General features: G+C 39.1%; 2 protein-coding genes across 4 annotated transcripts in view; one reads left to right on the forward strand and one right to left on the reverse strand.

Moving 5' to 3' along the window:
• The window catches only part of F2RL2 (coagulation factor II thrombin receptor like 2), a 34,654-nt gene extending 30,436 nt beyond the window's left edge, over window positions 1-4,218 (reverse strand). Inside the window, exon 1 of one of the 3 annotated variants that reach the window (XM_006186714.3) lies at window positions 3,967-4,214. In XM_006186714.3, coding sequence (XP_006186776.2) covers window positions 3,967-4,030 — 64 coding nt within the window. In that variant the 5' untranslated portion in view covers window positions 4,031-4,214. Of the gene's footprint in view, window positions 1-3,966 lie in introns of all 3 variants that reach the window. The other 2 variants (XM_032474523.1, XM_032474531.1) reach the window with 2 other exon arrangements.
• IQGAP2 (IQ motif containing GTPase activating protein 2) overlaps window positions 1-17,376 on the forward strand; it is a 264,022-nt gene that overhangs the window by 191,638 nt on the left and 55,008 nt on the right. Inside the window, exons 14-17 of the mRNA XM_006186715.3 lie at window positions 7,526-7,616; window positions 12,605-12,772; window positions 15,100-15,242; window positions 17,038-17,208. Coding sequence (XP_006186777.2) covers window positions 7,526-7,616; window positions 12,605-12,772; window positions 15,100-15,242; window positions 17,038-17,208 — 573 coding nt within the window. The remainder of the gene's footprint in view (window positions 1-7,525; window positions 7,617-12,604; window positions 12,773-15,099; window positions 15,243-17,037; window positions 17,209-17,376) is intronic.

A 17,376-nucleotide genomic window follows, 5' to 3' on the forward strand; every position in this document is an offset into this window, starting at 1 on the left:
GTTCAGGAGACAATAAAACTAAATGTTTTATGCTACAAAGTTTCAGTGTTTGTAGAGTTGAGGGTCATTTTTATTTAAAAAAATGGTTACAGATCAGGTAATCAACAGGAATGCCCTTAAGGTCTACCTTATGTGCCAGCACCATACTCACCCACACAGGAGCACAGACTAGATGACAACTCCTTGCATGTAAGGAGTTTATAGCACTGCCAGAGGAAACAAAAATAGCACATCAGACCCTTAGAGGCTAACGCATTGATTATAAACTGTATAGGCATCCAGACGATAGTTAATAGATTAGATGTTTGAGCAGAATGTCGAGGAAGAGATGGGCATGAACAAAGATGAGCAAGGTTTATAAGGAGAGAGAATTTAATAGAAGAAAAAGATTCTGGTAGGTGACAAATGGGCAAAGGCATTGTGTAGGCCGACATGACATCTGGCAATGTCAGATATGTTAATTTAGCAAATGTTTATTGCACACCTAAATGCCAGTGATACAGTTTTAAATAAACACCATCCCTGTCTTCAACTCTGAGACTAATGGGGAAGATGCACAGAAATACATTGTCTTGTGCAAATAAGGTGCATCTGAGAGATGAATTTGAAAGAGTAAGTTACAGCCAAATCTCTGAAGGCCTCCTAAACTGTACTGAGAAATCATGTGCCTATTCATGATGCTGGGTTACACACAGACAAAATTGTGAATAGAGGGATGGCTGTTGGGGTAGACCGCATGATGGCTCCCCAAAGAGTCCATCCATTAAATGTCTGGAACCAGAAAATACGTTACTTTATATGGCGAAACCTTGCAAATGTGCTTCAGAGTCTTGAGATAGAATGAATATCCTGGGTTGGCCGGTGGGCCAAATGTAATCTTAAGACTCCTCACAAGAGGAGGCAAGAGGATCAAAGTTGGAGATAGTGGGAAATGCTATGGTGCTGGCGTTGAAGGTGAAAGAGGAACCATGAGCCAAGGAATGCCCATGCCTCTTGAGGCTGATGAAAGCCAGGAAACAGGTTATCCCGTGGAACCTCCAGGATGAGCGCCACCCTGGTGACCCCTTGACTTTAGGATTTGTTATTTCCAGAAATATAATAAATCTGTGTTTCAAGCCACTACATTTGTGGAAATTTGTTACAGCAGCAATAGGAAACTAATATAACTATGATTTGACTTGTGTTTGAGATGACTTGGGTGATGGTATAGAGAAGAGACTAAACAGATAAGAAATTAAGAGGCAAGGGGACCTGATTTGGAAGCTACCGTATCATTTAAACTCAAGTTGCTAGAGCAGTGGCTGTGGAGAGGTGAAGAGGAACACATGAGACTCTGTAATGGAGACTCAAAGGGACTTGGCATCCAACTGGCTATGGAGACGGTGCGGGAGAAACAGGAAGCCAAAGTGACTTGGAGGGCTGTGCTCTAGATGACTTGGGGGAGAGGAGGACGGGGCAGGGGGTTGGGGGGGCCACATAGGGAGAAGCTAAAGGTCTCAGTTTTGAGTGCTCCTGAGCTCGAGTTGCTGGTGAGCTACTAGTATGTAAAATGTCCCATGATGGGTTAGAAGACTTAAATAAGGAGACCAGCATGTCAGGAACCCAAATGAGAGGTAGGGATTTTTTAGTCTGTGGAGAGACCGGAGTTTAATTTAGTGGGAGTAGTTGAATGGCCTTGGAGAGATGTGAGACAAAGAACTCATACGCAGGCTTGAGGGGAAATGCCAGATTTTAAGGGGAAAGGGGACAAAGGAAGAAAAATCAGAAGAAGAAACCAATAAAGTGATCTAATAAGTTGGAAATCTTTTAAAAAGGATAGAAACACAACTACACGCCATAAGTATTTGGCATCACGTGGCATGTTGACACTAATAATCCTAATTCTTGAAAGATCAGTTTCAAAAACAAGATAAACCTTAATACTCAAACCTGTTGATCTTTACGTAATTTTCCATAAATTAATCCTTGATGTGGAGAGAAAGCAGATTCTCTCAAATTTCTAATGTTACCTTGAGATAGGCTTTTGCGTTGAATACAAACCCAGTAGTTAAGGATTTAAAATGCTGCCGTCTGCCAGTTACGGCTTTCTGTGTGACCTCTGAGTTCCTCAAGTATTCAAGTGAATACTTGAGGTTAATGTTTAGTAGCAGGGTTCTTCTATTCAAAGCCAGTTTCTCTTCCTGCTTTAATCTCTCCCAGTTCGCCCCCAGGTGAAATCGAAGCCTCCCTCATAACCTTGATGTTGCAAAGCTGAATTCGGGGTGTAACACAGAGGGAGAGTGTTCCCTGAACAAGCCAGGATGAGGAGGTGTTGCAGTGTCGTTTAAGGGAGGAAAGATTAAAGAAAAGGAAAGAAAAGTCTGGGAAGTGATACTCCCCTGTGCCTGTGTTTCAGTGTGAACTTGGAAGGCGTGTTGTGTGACATTTGAGTTCAGCCACACAAATCCTTCTGTTCACTTTTGCATTTTGGAAAATTCTTGCATCTGACATCACCCAGAGAAGTGCCTTTACAGACAGGCACAAAGCTGGAAAACAGCGACTGAAGAACATGCTATTTCCCTTCAAGATCTGGTAAGAGAGCTGTTGAAACCAGATGTTTGTCAGTTTTCCGAAAATCCAAGTGGTTGAGCAAGACATCATGCCTCCAAACATGCTACATAGTGACTGTGAACAAGGCTTGATTCCATTTTCATGAGAATTCTGGATGTGAGTCAGCTTGAATAAGTCTTTTATTCCTTAGAGGCTGGTTTTCCTCCAATAGTACTCATTGTTAAATTTTATATATATATATATATATAACTTATTTATTTGAATTTTTTTATACAGAGTTCCATTTTACATGATGTTTCTGAAATGTTTTCCAGCCTGGGAAAAGGCCTTGGAGAGGGACTAATCCAGAGGGTACAGCCTTCAGCCCCTAGATAATGGGTTCTTGTTCACATTTCTCCCCAAACCCTCTCAAAGAGAGCAAATTCACCACCTTTCACTTTGCCACCTTTAAACCCGTCCCCACCTTTTTCACTTCCCCAGACCCCACCAGCACCTTAAAGGAACTGCCTCCGCAACCCTCTTTTCTTTTGCTTTTCTGCTTCATTTTGGTTCATCCGCTCCCAGAAAGAGCACTCTTTTATACTACCGGTAAATCCCACACGAGTTACACTACTCTTAGTGTCACCTCCACAATTCCAACTAGCAGTGTAAACAGCGTTCCTGTGTAGAGGTTGTTTTTTGTTTAATTTTGATCCCCTCACCCCATCCATTGTTCTCTCGTCCCTTCTCTCCAGCTCCTAACAAAGTTGGCTGGAGTAGAACCCCAGGTTTGTGGACACCCCTGTCCCAAATTGGTTAATTTTGGAGCAAGCACAAAGTTACAGGCTAACTTTCTTTTTTTAAGAGGAGGTACTGGGCATTGAACCCAGGACCTTGTGCATGCTAGGCATGTGTTCTACCACTTGAGCTATACCACCCCCTACCCCCAGGCTAACATTTTATTGAGTGACAGGAAACACATAGTTCTTTGGGGAATTATTAATTCATTAGCATCACTATTATTGAAAGCAGACTCCTCTGTCTTTTGGGAAGTACTCTTGTTTCCCCCATGTGTGCCTCACCAGGAGGTATAAACAGAGGATTTTTTTTTTAATCTCTTGAAAAAATGTTATCTTGGCCAAATCAGAGGAAATTTTCAGAAAATCAAAACCTTATAAAGAAAATGGATTCGTGGCCTAATTGTAGAGCCCTGAAGTCTTGACTCTGCCACAAATGTTTAAATATCAGCAGAGAACACTCCGTCTCTGACAAGATTTGAACAGAATGGACAAACTATATCTGTTCACTTCCAGGAGTCCACCTTTTAATAACTAGAATCAGACTCTGCCTGTTAGGGTGCAGCCTGTGTGAAATGTTCAGGTGACTCCTGTGACACACACCAGCACCCCCATTCTGCCCCGTGAGACAAGAGCTTACCGCTTTGAAAAGAAGTGCACGACAGGAGCAGTGTTCCAACTGCTGCGAAGATGACAGCTTTCATCTTGATGATCTGAGTCCTGTTTCTCAAATGTATAAAATTAGGAAGTACGGTTTCACCTCAGTTCATGTGTTGGCACCAAATGGAAACCTGGTTCCCTCTGGACAAGTGTGTTCTCCTGTGTGCTCTGCAGACAGGAAACTTGCCCGCGTCCTCTGCAGGGAAAGGGTGTGACAGCACTCATGTTTCAGTGCGCATGACTCAGGCTGAGCCTCTGAGCATGTTAAATTAGCCCCGGAAAAAGTCACTTAACTCTTACCCAGCCCTCGTAGTCCATTCTGGGTTGATGCTGTAATTCCCACCCACTATATTTACGTGTGTTGGATGAATGCCCAGAATAGTCCTTTACAGAAGTAAGCTGGGAACAGACGCTGAGCTGCGGTTCGATTTGAGTCTGTCCCATATCTCATTTTCACCCGTTTTAAAAATGAAGTTCCAGAGTATAATTTCTATTTAGTAACTGAGCTGTCAGAAATTACCCTTCCCTTTATCCTCCCAGCTATTTCAAATCTTAATTCCTAAACTCATTACATAATTGTAGATTCAGTGAATCATGGAAAGGAAACTTTTTTTTAAAGTTAAAATTATTTTAAGCACTTGATTACTTTGAATATTCTCTATCAGTGTCACATTGGTCTAAATTTGTCATCAGTGCTTGACCAAAACTTGATTTCATAGTGTTTTGTTTTGCCACAGCTCAATATATTCTGAGCCATTCAACAATCCTATAGAGTCAGAATCACCTCCTGCAAAAAAAACACTATTTGATTAAACTAAAATCATAAAACAACATTAAAACGCAGGTGATTCCCTTTATCCCATGGGTTTTGGTGAGCAGGTTTACCATAAGCTTTTTTTCTTAATTGTAGCAAAATATATATAACATAAAATTTACTGTGTTAACTATTATTAAGTGTACAACTCAGTAATGGTAAGCACATTCACTTTGTCATGTAGCATATAAGCTTTTAAAAGTAGTTATATTCTGGAGAATATAATTTAATAATGTAGTTTAAAAAACTGCATTGTAACAAATTTTCCTGTAATTAACAAAACAAACACTAAGCCAGAACACCCAATAGCCTGTTGACTATAAAATGCAGCAAGAATCAGAAAATGCAAATTTCACAAGATTTAAGAATAAGGAATAAGGCTGGAAGGAATTGATGTGTGAACTTTTCACATCTTGATTAAATTTCATCACACCAAGAGTTTCACAATCAAAAGTCACTGTTTAATACTTCAGCCAAATAATACATGGTAGGACAAACTGAGATAGAATGTTATTTTATTATAGAAATAGTAACCCCAAAAAAACACAAAATACTGAAGAGAGTGTACTTTTTTCAGTTAAAATTTTCAAGGAATCATCTAAATTCAGGAATTTCTTACTTGATTTACAGAATGCCTAGTTCGTTGCCTTGGCCTGTTTGTAATTCATGTTTAGCTGGCGGTATAGCCGTGGCCATCCCATAAATGTACTATTCCCAGGCTTTTAGAGAGCAACTGAAAGGGGGACCTTACACACTGGTAGGACTTGATTTTTACCCTTGGTTTGGCGTATACCTCTAGCAACCTTCAGCTCAGTGAGTCATGATTTAAACTCTTGACTTAAATTCATTTGATTTGCAAAGCCTCTCTTGGGTTTGGCTTACAAAACGGATACTTTCTGCTTTGAGGTGGGATTGTAACTTTCTTCTCATCTGGGTGAAAGTTTATAGGGTGCATCTTCTCCAGTGATAAGTTATGAAGGAATCTGGTATATACCCTTCAAAAAAACTGAGAAAGACAGACATGAACTTGTGTGGAGCGTGATTTTTAGGCTGTCCCTTGGGGAGTGTTTGGGTTCTCTTTGGCTTAGGAACAGAGGAAATAGACTTCCTGCTCCCTTGTCTCTTCTTTCCTCCTCTTGTCTTCAGTTTCCCATCTTGCTTCCTCTTTGAACCTTCCGTATTCATTCTCCCAAGAAATGGAGAATCGTACTAACAGCTGGTGGTTCCCATGTGGCAGATCTAGCTAGAGGTGATTGTGGAAGCAGGAGCCAAGCCTTCCCCAATGGTCTCTGTGAGCCCAGAGTTTACAGGAAGATATTTTATCTCATTTTCAGAGCCTTTTTTGTATACCATCTCCTGATAGGCTCTGAGGGAAATAAAGTTGAAGCCTGCCGGGGAAGCTGGGGAGTGCTGTTTCTCCTTCCTGCCCCCCATCCATATTGAGTGCTAAATGATGGAGCTGATTCTCCAGGGCTCCAGTGACCTACCTTCTGTTCATCATAGTCTTGCTTTGGGCTATCGTACATAACACTTATTCCTACAAATATGTGAATGTTTCCTTTTTTTAATGGACTATTTCATCTTCTCTAAATATACTGAATTTCTACTGATAAAAAATTCTACTTATAATCTGAGGCAAGTTTATATGAAATGGAGTTGTCTGGAAGTCCTTTTTAATTACATTATATGCCAGTACCACATTTGGAGTAAGATTATCAGAATCAACACAAAAGTCAAAAATAGTAAAGATAATTCAGTATCTTTTGATTGCTGCTATCACTTCCTTTCTGAAGCTATCCTTAGCTAGTCTTTTCTCCCCCTGCAACTCAATACCCCTAACTATAAATTAATCCCTTCTTGGCTATTTCTAGATCATGTATCTACAACTAATATTGCTCTGATCACATTGTATAATAATTATGTTTTAATGCATCTGTCTCTTCTAATAAAATGTTAGCTCCTTGAGGGTAATCACCATGTTTCTGTTCAGATGTTTTTGTTTTTATTTTCGTCCCAGTGTCTAATCCATGTCAAGTAGCATTGTTTCCCACAGGTTGAAAGTATTCTGTGGAACACTGGGCCATCTTGGGAACCACAGTTACTGAGTGGTTGGGGGAGAGAGTATTTGATTGACCAGGGTAGCAGGGAAGGCTTTTTTTGGAGGAGGTGACAAAAGAAAAAAAATAGCGGCCACACAGCTCGGGTAGAATGTTTTGATCTGAAGGAGGCTGGTGTGAAGGTCTGGGACAGGGAGTGCAAAAGACTGAGGTAAAGGCAGAAGGCTCAACAGGGCTAGATCATTGGATCCCCACAGTCCATGGGAAGGGAGTGTTGTTTCCTTCCAACTCTAGGGGAAAACCTTTGAAGGAGTTGAAGCCAAGGAGTGATGTGATGAGATGTCCATCTTGAAGAGATCACCTGGTTCTCTTAGAGGACCACCATGGTAGGAGGCAAACTTGGAAGCAACAAAAGGAAATAGGAGCTGGATGCAGCTGTCTAGTGAGAGACGCTGGTGGGCTGGACTGATGGGGTGGCGCTGGAGAAGGGAGAAGTGGTCCGACTTGGAGTCTGTTTCATCAGTAGCTTGTTCTATATGTGGCAGTGCTTGGTAGTTGCTAATAAGACTTTGGGAAAATTATAGTAAAATGGCTGCTGAAAAGCAGTTATCAATTTTGTTTCGTCATCATTCACTATTTTTTCTCTTATTTCATGACAATATTCTCAGGACCCTCAAAGTGCTTCTAAAATTCTTTGGCTGGATGAGATACAACATGCGGTCAATGAGGCCAACAAGGACAAGGACAAAGCAAAACAATGTAAGCCCCTGCCCCCCTTGCTGGCTGTGCTCCAACTTGCCTTGCTTGTATCTGGTTATGTCTGAATATTTATTTGAATTCATAACCTTTGAAAAGTATGCAGTTTTCAACTTCTGAAAAGATAGGGAGCCTCTTACCAACTTTACTTCTTGAATGCATATTTTTTCCATTTTGCTTTTTATTTATTTATTTAATTTTATTGAAGTATATTCAGTTTACAATCTTGTGTTAGTTTCTGATGTAAAGCATAGTGATTCAGTTTTATACACACACACACATGAATATATATATATATATTCCTTTTCATATTTTTCAATTTATGTTATCATAAGATATTGAATGTTGTTCCCTGTGCTATACACTATGACCTTGTTTTTGAATGCGTATTTATACAAAAATTAGATTTACTAGTTTCACTACTTTTTGCAGTTCAAAAATCTGAGATTTTTGCTGAGATCTCAAAATCAAGATGATTGCTGAACAAAATCCAGAAAGCAAAAAATAATTTCCAAACTCTTAATGTATAATTTGATCAAGTTTTTTTTTGTCTTGATTCTTAGAAAACTAGATTATTCTGCTTAATAAATGCCTGTGTTCTCCTCTATGCCTTCCATTATGATAGTCAGAGTTTTCCAGAGAAAAAGAACTACATACATATTTTTCTCTTAAAAAAAAAAACCGGAATTACGTATGTAGCTTTATGTATGTGTGTATATATATATATATATGTATTTTCTGTTTCTCTGGAAAATATAGACCATATGTAGTATCTATCTATACACACATATATATGAAGAAAGAAAGGTGAAGATTTATTTTAAGGAATTGACTCATTCAATTGTGGAGAGGCTAGCAAGTCCAAAGTCTGTAGGGCAGGCTGGTGGAGGGCAGGTGGCAGCACTTAATCACCAAAGACAAGTGGGTATGGTTCCTGTAATGGACAGCAGAGTCAAAGCAGTTATCAGAATAATCTGACTCACAGAGTCCTGTGGAATTTGCTGATTGATCCTGATTTTCCTAGGAGTGAAATAAATAGTCTACTAAATTGCTACTTGATTTGTACACATGGAAGAAGAGTTTGAGGTCAAGTGAATAGAAGTATATCTTGAATCATAAAGAACAGAAAATCATGGCCCCTCCATCAATTCCCAGACTTCAGCTGTTTGCAGACCCAGAACCCCTTAAATGAAGAGAGCGCTGAGCTGAGTCCCACTGGGATAGGACTCTGCTACATGACCAACATTTACACTCTTCATCTTTCTCCCAGGCTTCCCCCAAAGAGACCTGTGACTGTTTACTCTGGTGACTGTGCTTGGGGGAAAGGACATAATCTGACTTTTCAGAGATTACTGGGCACTGGCTCTGAACTGACACTAATTCCAGGAGACCCAAAACTTCGCTGTGGTCCACCAGTCAGAGTGAGGGCTTATGAAGATCAGGCAATCAATGAGGTGTTGCTCAGATCCATCTCACCATAGGTCTAGTGGGTCCTCAAACTCACCCTAAGATTATTTCCCCAGGTCCAGAACCCATAAATGGAATAGACACACTCAGCAATTGGCAGAATCCCCACGTTGGCTGAAATAGTTCTGGTTTTTTTTTTTTAAGCATCTGTTTTCATAGAGGAATAATAAGAAACTTCCCAGGGCAATCTAAAATAGCTTCAAGATGGATATGCTAACACCCTACATGTAGAAATAACCTACATAAATTAAAACAAGATTCCTAAAAGCATAGTTCATTAACCTGTCCATTCATGATGTCATTATTATCGATCCTGTTGTATCAGGTCATAGAATGCTGTTGAGATGCCTAGTCTTGCTCCAAAGCTGTGCTTTTAAATGTTGGAGGCATCTGTGAGGAACATCTGGTTTTGATTTCCTTAGCCTGGAAAAATATGTGTATTTCTCCAACCTGATTTTTTATACCCTTAGGATTTTTGAAGTCTTTCTGTTGTAACATTCTAATCCTTAAGAAAAAATAAAGTAAAATTGAGCTGTGTGCACAAGAGATTTAAATTTATATGTAAAACTGAAGACAGCCATAGTTTGAAGAAACTCTTTTAAGAAATTAGATTGTTATATAGACACTTGAATAGCCTAAAATGTTTACAACTTTTTCTCTTAGAGCTCAAACCAGTTTAGATGTTATTTTATTCCTTTTATTCTGTGTTCTTTTCATATTTGGCCTGTGAATGTTAAGTTGATTGTGTTGAGACTCACAGTTCTATTTACTATGAATATAAGAGATTTTTTCAAATATATGTGATTTTGTACTCCACACTTGAGCATTAAAGATCCTTTCTTCTACCTCTGTCCTCTCCCTGGAAAGAGTTGATACACTATCTTCTATGATATATAACAACAAAAAGATGCTCTAAAGGTAAAACCCTATATTCTTAAACTGAGATGAGACTCTTCCAGTTTTTGCAACAAGGAATTGAGTCTTCCTTTTAAAAGCATTCTTCATCCTTTGTATGAAGACTTGAAAACAGATTCTGGTCACATGTTGCAAGTATCAAACCCACTCCCAGATAAGTTGATAAAAGAAAATGTGTTGGCTCATATATTTTACTAGAGGCAAGATTTAGAAGGGCAGAGTAACTCAAGACTCCTTCATTTTGGCCCAATGTCCATTTTCACTGAAGCATCTTACTTTCTTAAAGTAGGTTTGTCTCCACAGTTGACTCCTTAGAGCAATGTTTTTCAACCATTTTTCACTATTGCACCCTGAGGAATCTTTTTGGTTTTTTTTCCCCTAATTGATCTTCACCATGAAATCTTAATACCACAGATATATCGTGGACCAGTTTATGTGCCATGTGTAGATCTGAGCTTTTATATGCAGAAAGATTTTTTTACTCTCTCCTCCTGAGAACCAGGTTTTGCCCTACTGGGGCTTATGTCACCTCTTTAGAGGATGCATGCCTTAGAGAAACCCTGCTGGTATGTGGATTAAGATGTAAAGCATACATTTTGCAGGGCCTCTTAGGAGATTTGGGATAGGTTTCTTAATTTGCTCCTTAGCAGAAACTTTCTGGATATCATTTGTCTGATATCCTCCATTGTCTGGAACTTAATCACAACCCATAGATTAAGCAGAAAAGCCATCAAAATAGATGTCTCAAAGCCTGTCCACGGAACTGGTTTTCTCAGCTCATTGCAGACCTCTTGGACAGATGCTTTGAGCCCCTTTATTCTTGTTTTAGGCCTAAGGCTAATCTGTTGGTTGTGTCTCTTCCCAACTCAGAGTCCATCAGAAGCTATGATTTAGCAAAGAAGTTAGATGTTTGGGTTGCCCCATGCAGGCACTCAAACAGGAGCAAGAATTGGTAGCTGACAATGACATTAGAGGAAAACTAAAAAGAGGAATTTGAGACCATTTAGTGCAGGAGCCAAGTAGCCCAAACACCTCCATAGTCCTTAAATGATCACTCACTGTCTTAGAGCACAGTTAATTTTCATGACATGAAGTACTCTTCTGGCAGCTCTCAGCAAACATTAAGCACCTATTACGTACCAGGGACTGTGGGTAAAATGATGAGTAGGATGTAAACTGTTCTGTTAGGGGTCTTTCCAGGGCTTTAGATTTTCCTGGAACATGATTCTATTAAGATGAAGGCTGGTACATAAAGGAGTAAACTTCAGCTATCTGGAAAATTAACCCGTGGACCCACTCCTTGCACATTGACACATACGTTTGCAAGAAACGCATGCTTTTATAATACCCATCTTTTAAGGAAAATAGCATTTAACTGGGTTAGATGAAGCTATCAGATGTAATCGATGTGAGAATTCTTTGTTGTTTGCATGTTCTTCCACTTCTCTCAGACCACAGACTTCTCAAACGTCAGTACTGTATTTTTCTCACTCTGCAAAGCTTTCCTGGAGAAGAGGAAAAGGGGGGCAGCTCACTCATTCCTAGTAACTTCTATAAATGAAAGAACTTAGCACTGTAACTTGTTCAGCAGCACCTGGAGTTGGCCACGGAAAGTCTTTACGTGATCCTCCAGATTTACATGACTTGGGCTCATGGCTGTTGAAAGTCAAACTCTCTTTTACTTAACACATCAGCCTTCACAGTTCTATGCATGTGTGAACATAATTGGATGATAATAATATACTATTTAGCATTTGTATGGTAGAGTATGACGTGTCTGTTCAAGAAAAAAAAAAAGAAAGAAAAATACCCATCTCTCTTCATCGAGATTTTTTTTCATCTCAAAAGTACTTTAACCTGGTTTCTTCCATTTTTTGTTCTACCTTTTGAACTCAGTACATTTACAGGTTGTGTAGACAGTAGGTTCCATTGGTTGGGCCAGAATATTCTTACCTGGAAAAGTAGATAATAAAAAATTGACCACAGGCAACCAAGAGTCCAATGCGGTTTTATTTATGAGGAGACGCAGAGATCTGAAATAGGATAACATGCTTTCTGTGTCTAAATTGGCTCCAGAATTAAGTTTCTGGACTCCACTGCACAGTTCCACCAGCTGTGCCTGTTGTCTTTCTAGAACATTCGTTTGGGTTGCTAACGACAATCTTGCAAAGTATACTAGCACTATACAAGAGAATGCCAGCATTTCCATGGCTTAGATAGCATTGCACTTGTTCTAAAATAAATACATGTCTTTGTAAAGCTGGTTTTCCAGTACTGATTAGTGACTTGCATAAGGGCTGCATATCTGTTGTCAGTGTGTGTCCACCCCATTTCACAGATCACTGTAGTAGGCAAGTCCTACTGCCTTGATACCACACAAGGGTCACCAGGAAATAATGCGATTTTGGATAAACTATACTTCTGAGGAAATACATTTTTCCCACAGCCTGAACACTTGGTGACTGTCTCGGGCATATGTAGTACATACTCTCAAAGGGTCAACAGGTTTAATACCAGTGCGTTCCTAAAAGGTTGACTTATATCTTTGCATGCCTCTAGGGTGAGCACAAGATAACCATAAACAGAAACATTTCTTTTTCGTTACCCAGGGGTTACACTGGTCGTTGATGTTAATCAGTTTTTGGAGAAGGAAAAACAAAGTGATATTTTGTCTGTTTTGAAGCCTGCCGTTGATAATCCAAATGACATAATCCCTGAATGTGCTGACAGGTACTATGATGCCCTTGTGAAGGCAAAAAAGCAAAAATCTGAAAGTGGTAAGCTCCTTCATCATTTAACACCAACTAAATATAATTTTGAATATGATGGTTTCTGTGGCATTGTATTTTCTTAATTTTAAGACAAATATTGCTTTTAAATGAACATTTCTGAAATATGTTTTATCTTCTGTAGCAAAGGAAATTTTTTTAGATGCCTCTTTTATTTGTTTTTAAAAGCTATGATTCACTTGGTGGCTTTGTGTGGGTGGCATAGACTTGAGAAAATACAACAATAAAGAACACTGTGCTTTCCGTAGGTCTTGCTGTTGATCCATACCTCCAGTGATAAGAACTGATTTTTTAATTTTTAAATTTTTTTCAGTGGAGGTACTGGGAATTAAACCCAGGACCTTGGGCATGCTAAGCACACACTCTATCACTGAGCTATACCCTTCCCCTGATTTTTACACTAATATTTCTCTCAATCCTTTTTGAAACAAATGATACATGATTGTAAAATATTAAGTAGGAGTAAAGAATAATTTTGAAAATACAAAATAAAGTGCCATGAATTGGCCTCCTAGGGATTAGCTCAATAATCTTGGCAAGTACTCAATCCAATGGCAGATCATGAAATGTTAGCTCTATAGAGTATCTTTTAGATTATGAGTTTAAACTCCTGCATCCCCCCCCCTTTTTTTCAGACTTAGAAACTTACATTTATGAGATTTTGGACAGAGGGAGAAAATAACAAACCCAAAAGGATGAATTTTTGGCAGAGACAATCCATCATTTCTTTAACAGATTTTTATTGAGCACTTGCTATGCCCTAGTGTCAGGGATCAAGGTGTCTCCTGACTGCTAGGCTGATGTGTGTTTGTGTCATAGGTCATTTACATAGTACTTTTCATCTTTAAGAAACTGCTTTGACGGTATAGAGCCTTAGAAGTGGAATGAAAGAAAAAAATCTTTTTTTGGTTCAATTGGAAATTTGTCCAAAAGTACCCTATGTATTTATTTTTCAATTAGTCTGATGTATTTCTAACTTGGGAATTCCACCCCTCAAGTCAGCAGATTTCCTGTTAATGTACGCAAACAAGGCTACTGGCCATTCTCTCTTACTTGGCATCTGGTCACCCTCAAGGCCCTGTTTGCTCCCTCACATCTCATCCGTTATGAGTAAAGAATTGCATACCTGTGTTAATGCAGGGAGCGACTTCCTAGAGACAACCCATCATGATTTCAAATCCATCCTGGCTGAAACTTAGTTTATCTTCTCTTCCCTAAATTTGTCTCCTTTTCTTCCTGTGTGCCCTGTTTTGTCAGTGGCGTAAAACTGTCCCTAGATACCCAATTCAGAAACCAGAGAGATACCTTAGATTCTTTTTTTTTTTTAAGTCAGCTGGGACTTTGTTAAGGATTGTGTTGAATCTTTAGCTCAATTTGAGGCATACTGCCATCTTAGCTCTACCACTGAGCTCTACCCCACCTCGCAGTATTAAGTCTTCTGATCCATGTACATGGCATGTCTTTCCTTATAATTAGGTCTTCTTTAATTCTCGGTCAACAATGTTTTGTAGTTTTCAGTGTATAGAGCTTGCATTTCATTAGTTGAATTTCTTCCTAAGTGTTTTATGGTTTTTGATGCCATTGTAAATACTGTTTTCTGAATTTCATTTTGGAGTTGGTTGTTTTTTGTTTTTTGGTTTTTGTTTTTGTTTTTGTTTTTGTTTTTGTTTGCTAACAGGGAAATACAGTTGATTTTCTTATTGAGAAAAAGTATAAAATTTACTCTTTTAAGGTGTGCCAGTCAGACGTTTGGAGTATACTCACAAATGTGTACAGCCAATACCATTTTATTTGCCTTTTTTCCTTCCCAGTGAGAGAGCTGCCTTAAAAAGGGTGTTCATTCTTCTGAAAGCCTTTGTGAATATGACAACTACTGGTGATTAAAAATAAAATGATTACTTGTGATCATCCTAATTTGACTATGCAGTATATTTTCTAGTAGACTAGTATTTCTAGAGGGTTCTTCCTCATTGCTCTCTTCTACTTGTGGTGCTGTTCATATCTACCTGGGATATCCATTCCTTGTCTGCTTTTCCTTCTTGTTGACCATTTGTGATTCCTATCCTGAAAAGTTTGAGATCCAGAGCTAACATTAGACATGACTCTCTCTTCCTTTTTCTTTGGCTTAGCAGAGACATGCCACTGAATACATAGAACTCATTCCATTTTAATGAGTCATTTCTGATTATTTTAACTTAGACTCTCTGAATGCCTGGTAAAAAACATATTCATTCAGTTATTTTATATTGAAGAAACTACATTAATGTCAAAGAGATCAATGTTCCTCTCTAGAATTGAACAAATTTTTTCTTCAGTGTCTACTGAAGGTTCATGGCTCAAATTCACCATGCGGGAGAAATATGATTACTACTACAACATCGATGCAAAAGAGGGTTCCTGGGTCGCACCTGAATCCTACTTGCCGAAAGAATCATGGCTCATGGGGAAAGAAATTGAGGTAGGAGGTTGGTGTTTGATGGAAAAGTGTACTATATGAAGATAAGTGTGATTGCTCTTCTGTTTTTGAATCAGGGAATTGATGGGAAGAACTAATTTGCTTAAAGATTGGATATGGAGTCAAGTCTTGAGGAACTACATTTGGAGGCAGCTGCCTGGTTACTAACTTCTAGAATGTTTTCCATATAATGTAGCAACACCAAACAGAAAGAGGGGAGGAAAGCTTTTGCAGCTTATTTAAATAGCAGATTATCCTGAGAAATCAATCTTTAGGTTTTCCCTGACACAAAAGCTCACTTAGTGTTGATTCCTTGGTTATCAATATTCAAAATGTCATTTCTTTCTCCCCACCTCAGCCTACAACAAAGATATGTAGATCCTTTAAAAGTGAATAATGCTTCCCAGGGAGAAATACTCTTGAAGGAATGTTCGCCTAGATTGCTTTGGACTTGAGACCAGAAGTTGTACCCAGAAGATGTGAAAATGGATCCAGGCTTTGTAGTGTGTTTAAAGAAAAGATACTTCTAATAATTGAGTTCTGTTTTGAAAAAAACAGAACACACAAATGTAGATCTTATAGAACCATTCAAAGTCACCAGCATCAAAGAGACAGAATCACCAGTGCTAAAACTCGGAGGAAAAACTGTGGCTTGGGGCTGACAATACCACAGACATCCTGAATGACAAGAAGATAGTGAAAAACATATTTATTAACTAATTTCACAGATTCAAAGTTCCCACATCTTACAGGAAAGTGGCATTGTGGCAATGAACTATTAGTGCTTCTTTGTTGAAAAATAAAATTATGGCCAATATTTAAAAAGCATATCCTGTTGTTGCAAAGATTTCTGAAACTATGAAGAAGCAGCATTGAAGAGTTAAAATTCAGAGCCAAAAATTGCTCACGTGACATCTAAAGATGCCCTCGGTATAACTTTGTGAAATGGAGGATCAGGATTAATAAAAAGTGGAGAGTCTATGCTGTTAAAAAAAAATACATATATATTCCACACAGTCTAAAATTACTGATTTTGAGAATGTACATATGTCTTCTCTTAATGATATTTATGCATCTTTTATATGATTTCACTTTCGATTGTTTAAATTACCCATCCTTTGAATCCAATCGCACTAAATAAGAGGCATCAGCCATAGCAGTGAGTCCAGTCTTTGCTTGCATCTCTCACAGAACGTAAAAATAAACCCAGTTCATTATCTACATGAAGACGTCTCACAATCCCCTTTCTTCCTTTTTCTTCCCCCTTTCATCTAGGTTTCCCTGTCTGCCTACAATAGCGCTTGTCTTTCCTCTCCCACCCCCTTTCTTCTGCTCCAAGTCTTTTATTTTCCCCTAAATTTGAGTTTTCCTCAACTCGGTGCAGGGGTCTGCCTCCTCTGTCCACGGCAAGAAAGGGGGCAGAGAAGCCTGAGATCTTCAGGGGCACTGTGGGACAGGGAGGAGGCGGTGCCTATTCTTAACTGTAACCATCCTTGTCCCTTTCGCATTCCTCACTCCTGGTCCCTGCCAGCATTATCCATCCCCTCCGCTTCCACATCCGGAGACCATTCAATTGCATTCTCAAACCATCTCAGCACAGAGCTCAGAGGATTCCAAAACCATGTCGCTAGAAAGAAGCTAAGCCCATTCATCCCTCTGCTCTGGTCAGATCTGTTTGTACAGCAGGCCAGAATGAGCTCTCCATGTCATTTCCTGAAAGATAACATTTCCAGAAGCTGTTCTATACGCTCCTTTCGCCCGTTGTGTGAAGTGTAACATAAGAAATATCTCTTGCCAGGACATTATTGAGGAAGTCACAACAGATTACATCCGTGAGAAGATGTGGTCTGCAACCGAAGATACGCTTCTTCGCTTTCAAGCCACAAGCTCAGGACCCCTCCTTAGGAAAGAGTTTGAAGCTAGGAAATCATTTTTGTATGAACAAGAGGAACATGTGGTCAAAATACAGGTATGTGAATCACCTACCACTCTTTACAGAAAACTGTCATGTTCCCCGAAATTGTATTATTTGATAATAGGACATTCAGCTACCAGCATTCTAAGAAACAAATCTGACTGCAGATTTTGTCCTTAATCAGTGCCCCTGAAGTCTGCTTTAAGTAAAGACTGTGAGATG

Source organism: Camelus ferus, chromosome 3, assembly GCF_009834535.1.
Source record: "Camelus ferus isolate YT-003-E chromosome 3, BCGSAC_Cfer_1.0, whole genome shotgun sequence".
NCBI lineage: Eukaryota > Metazoa > Chordata > Mammalia > Artiodactyla > Camelidae > Camelus > Camelus ferus.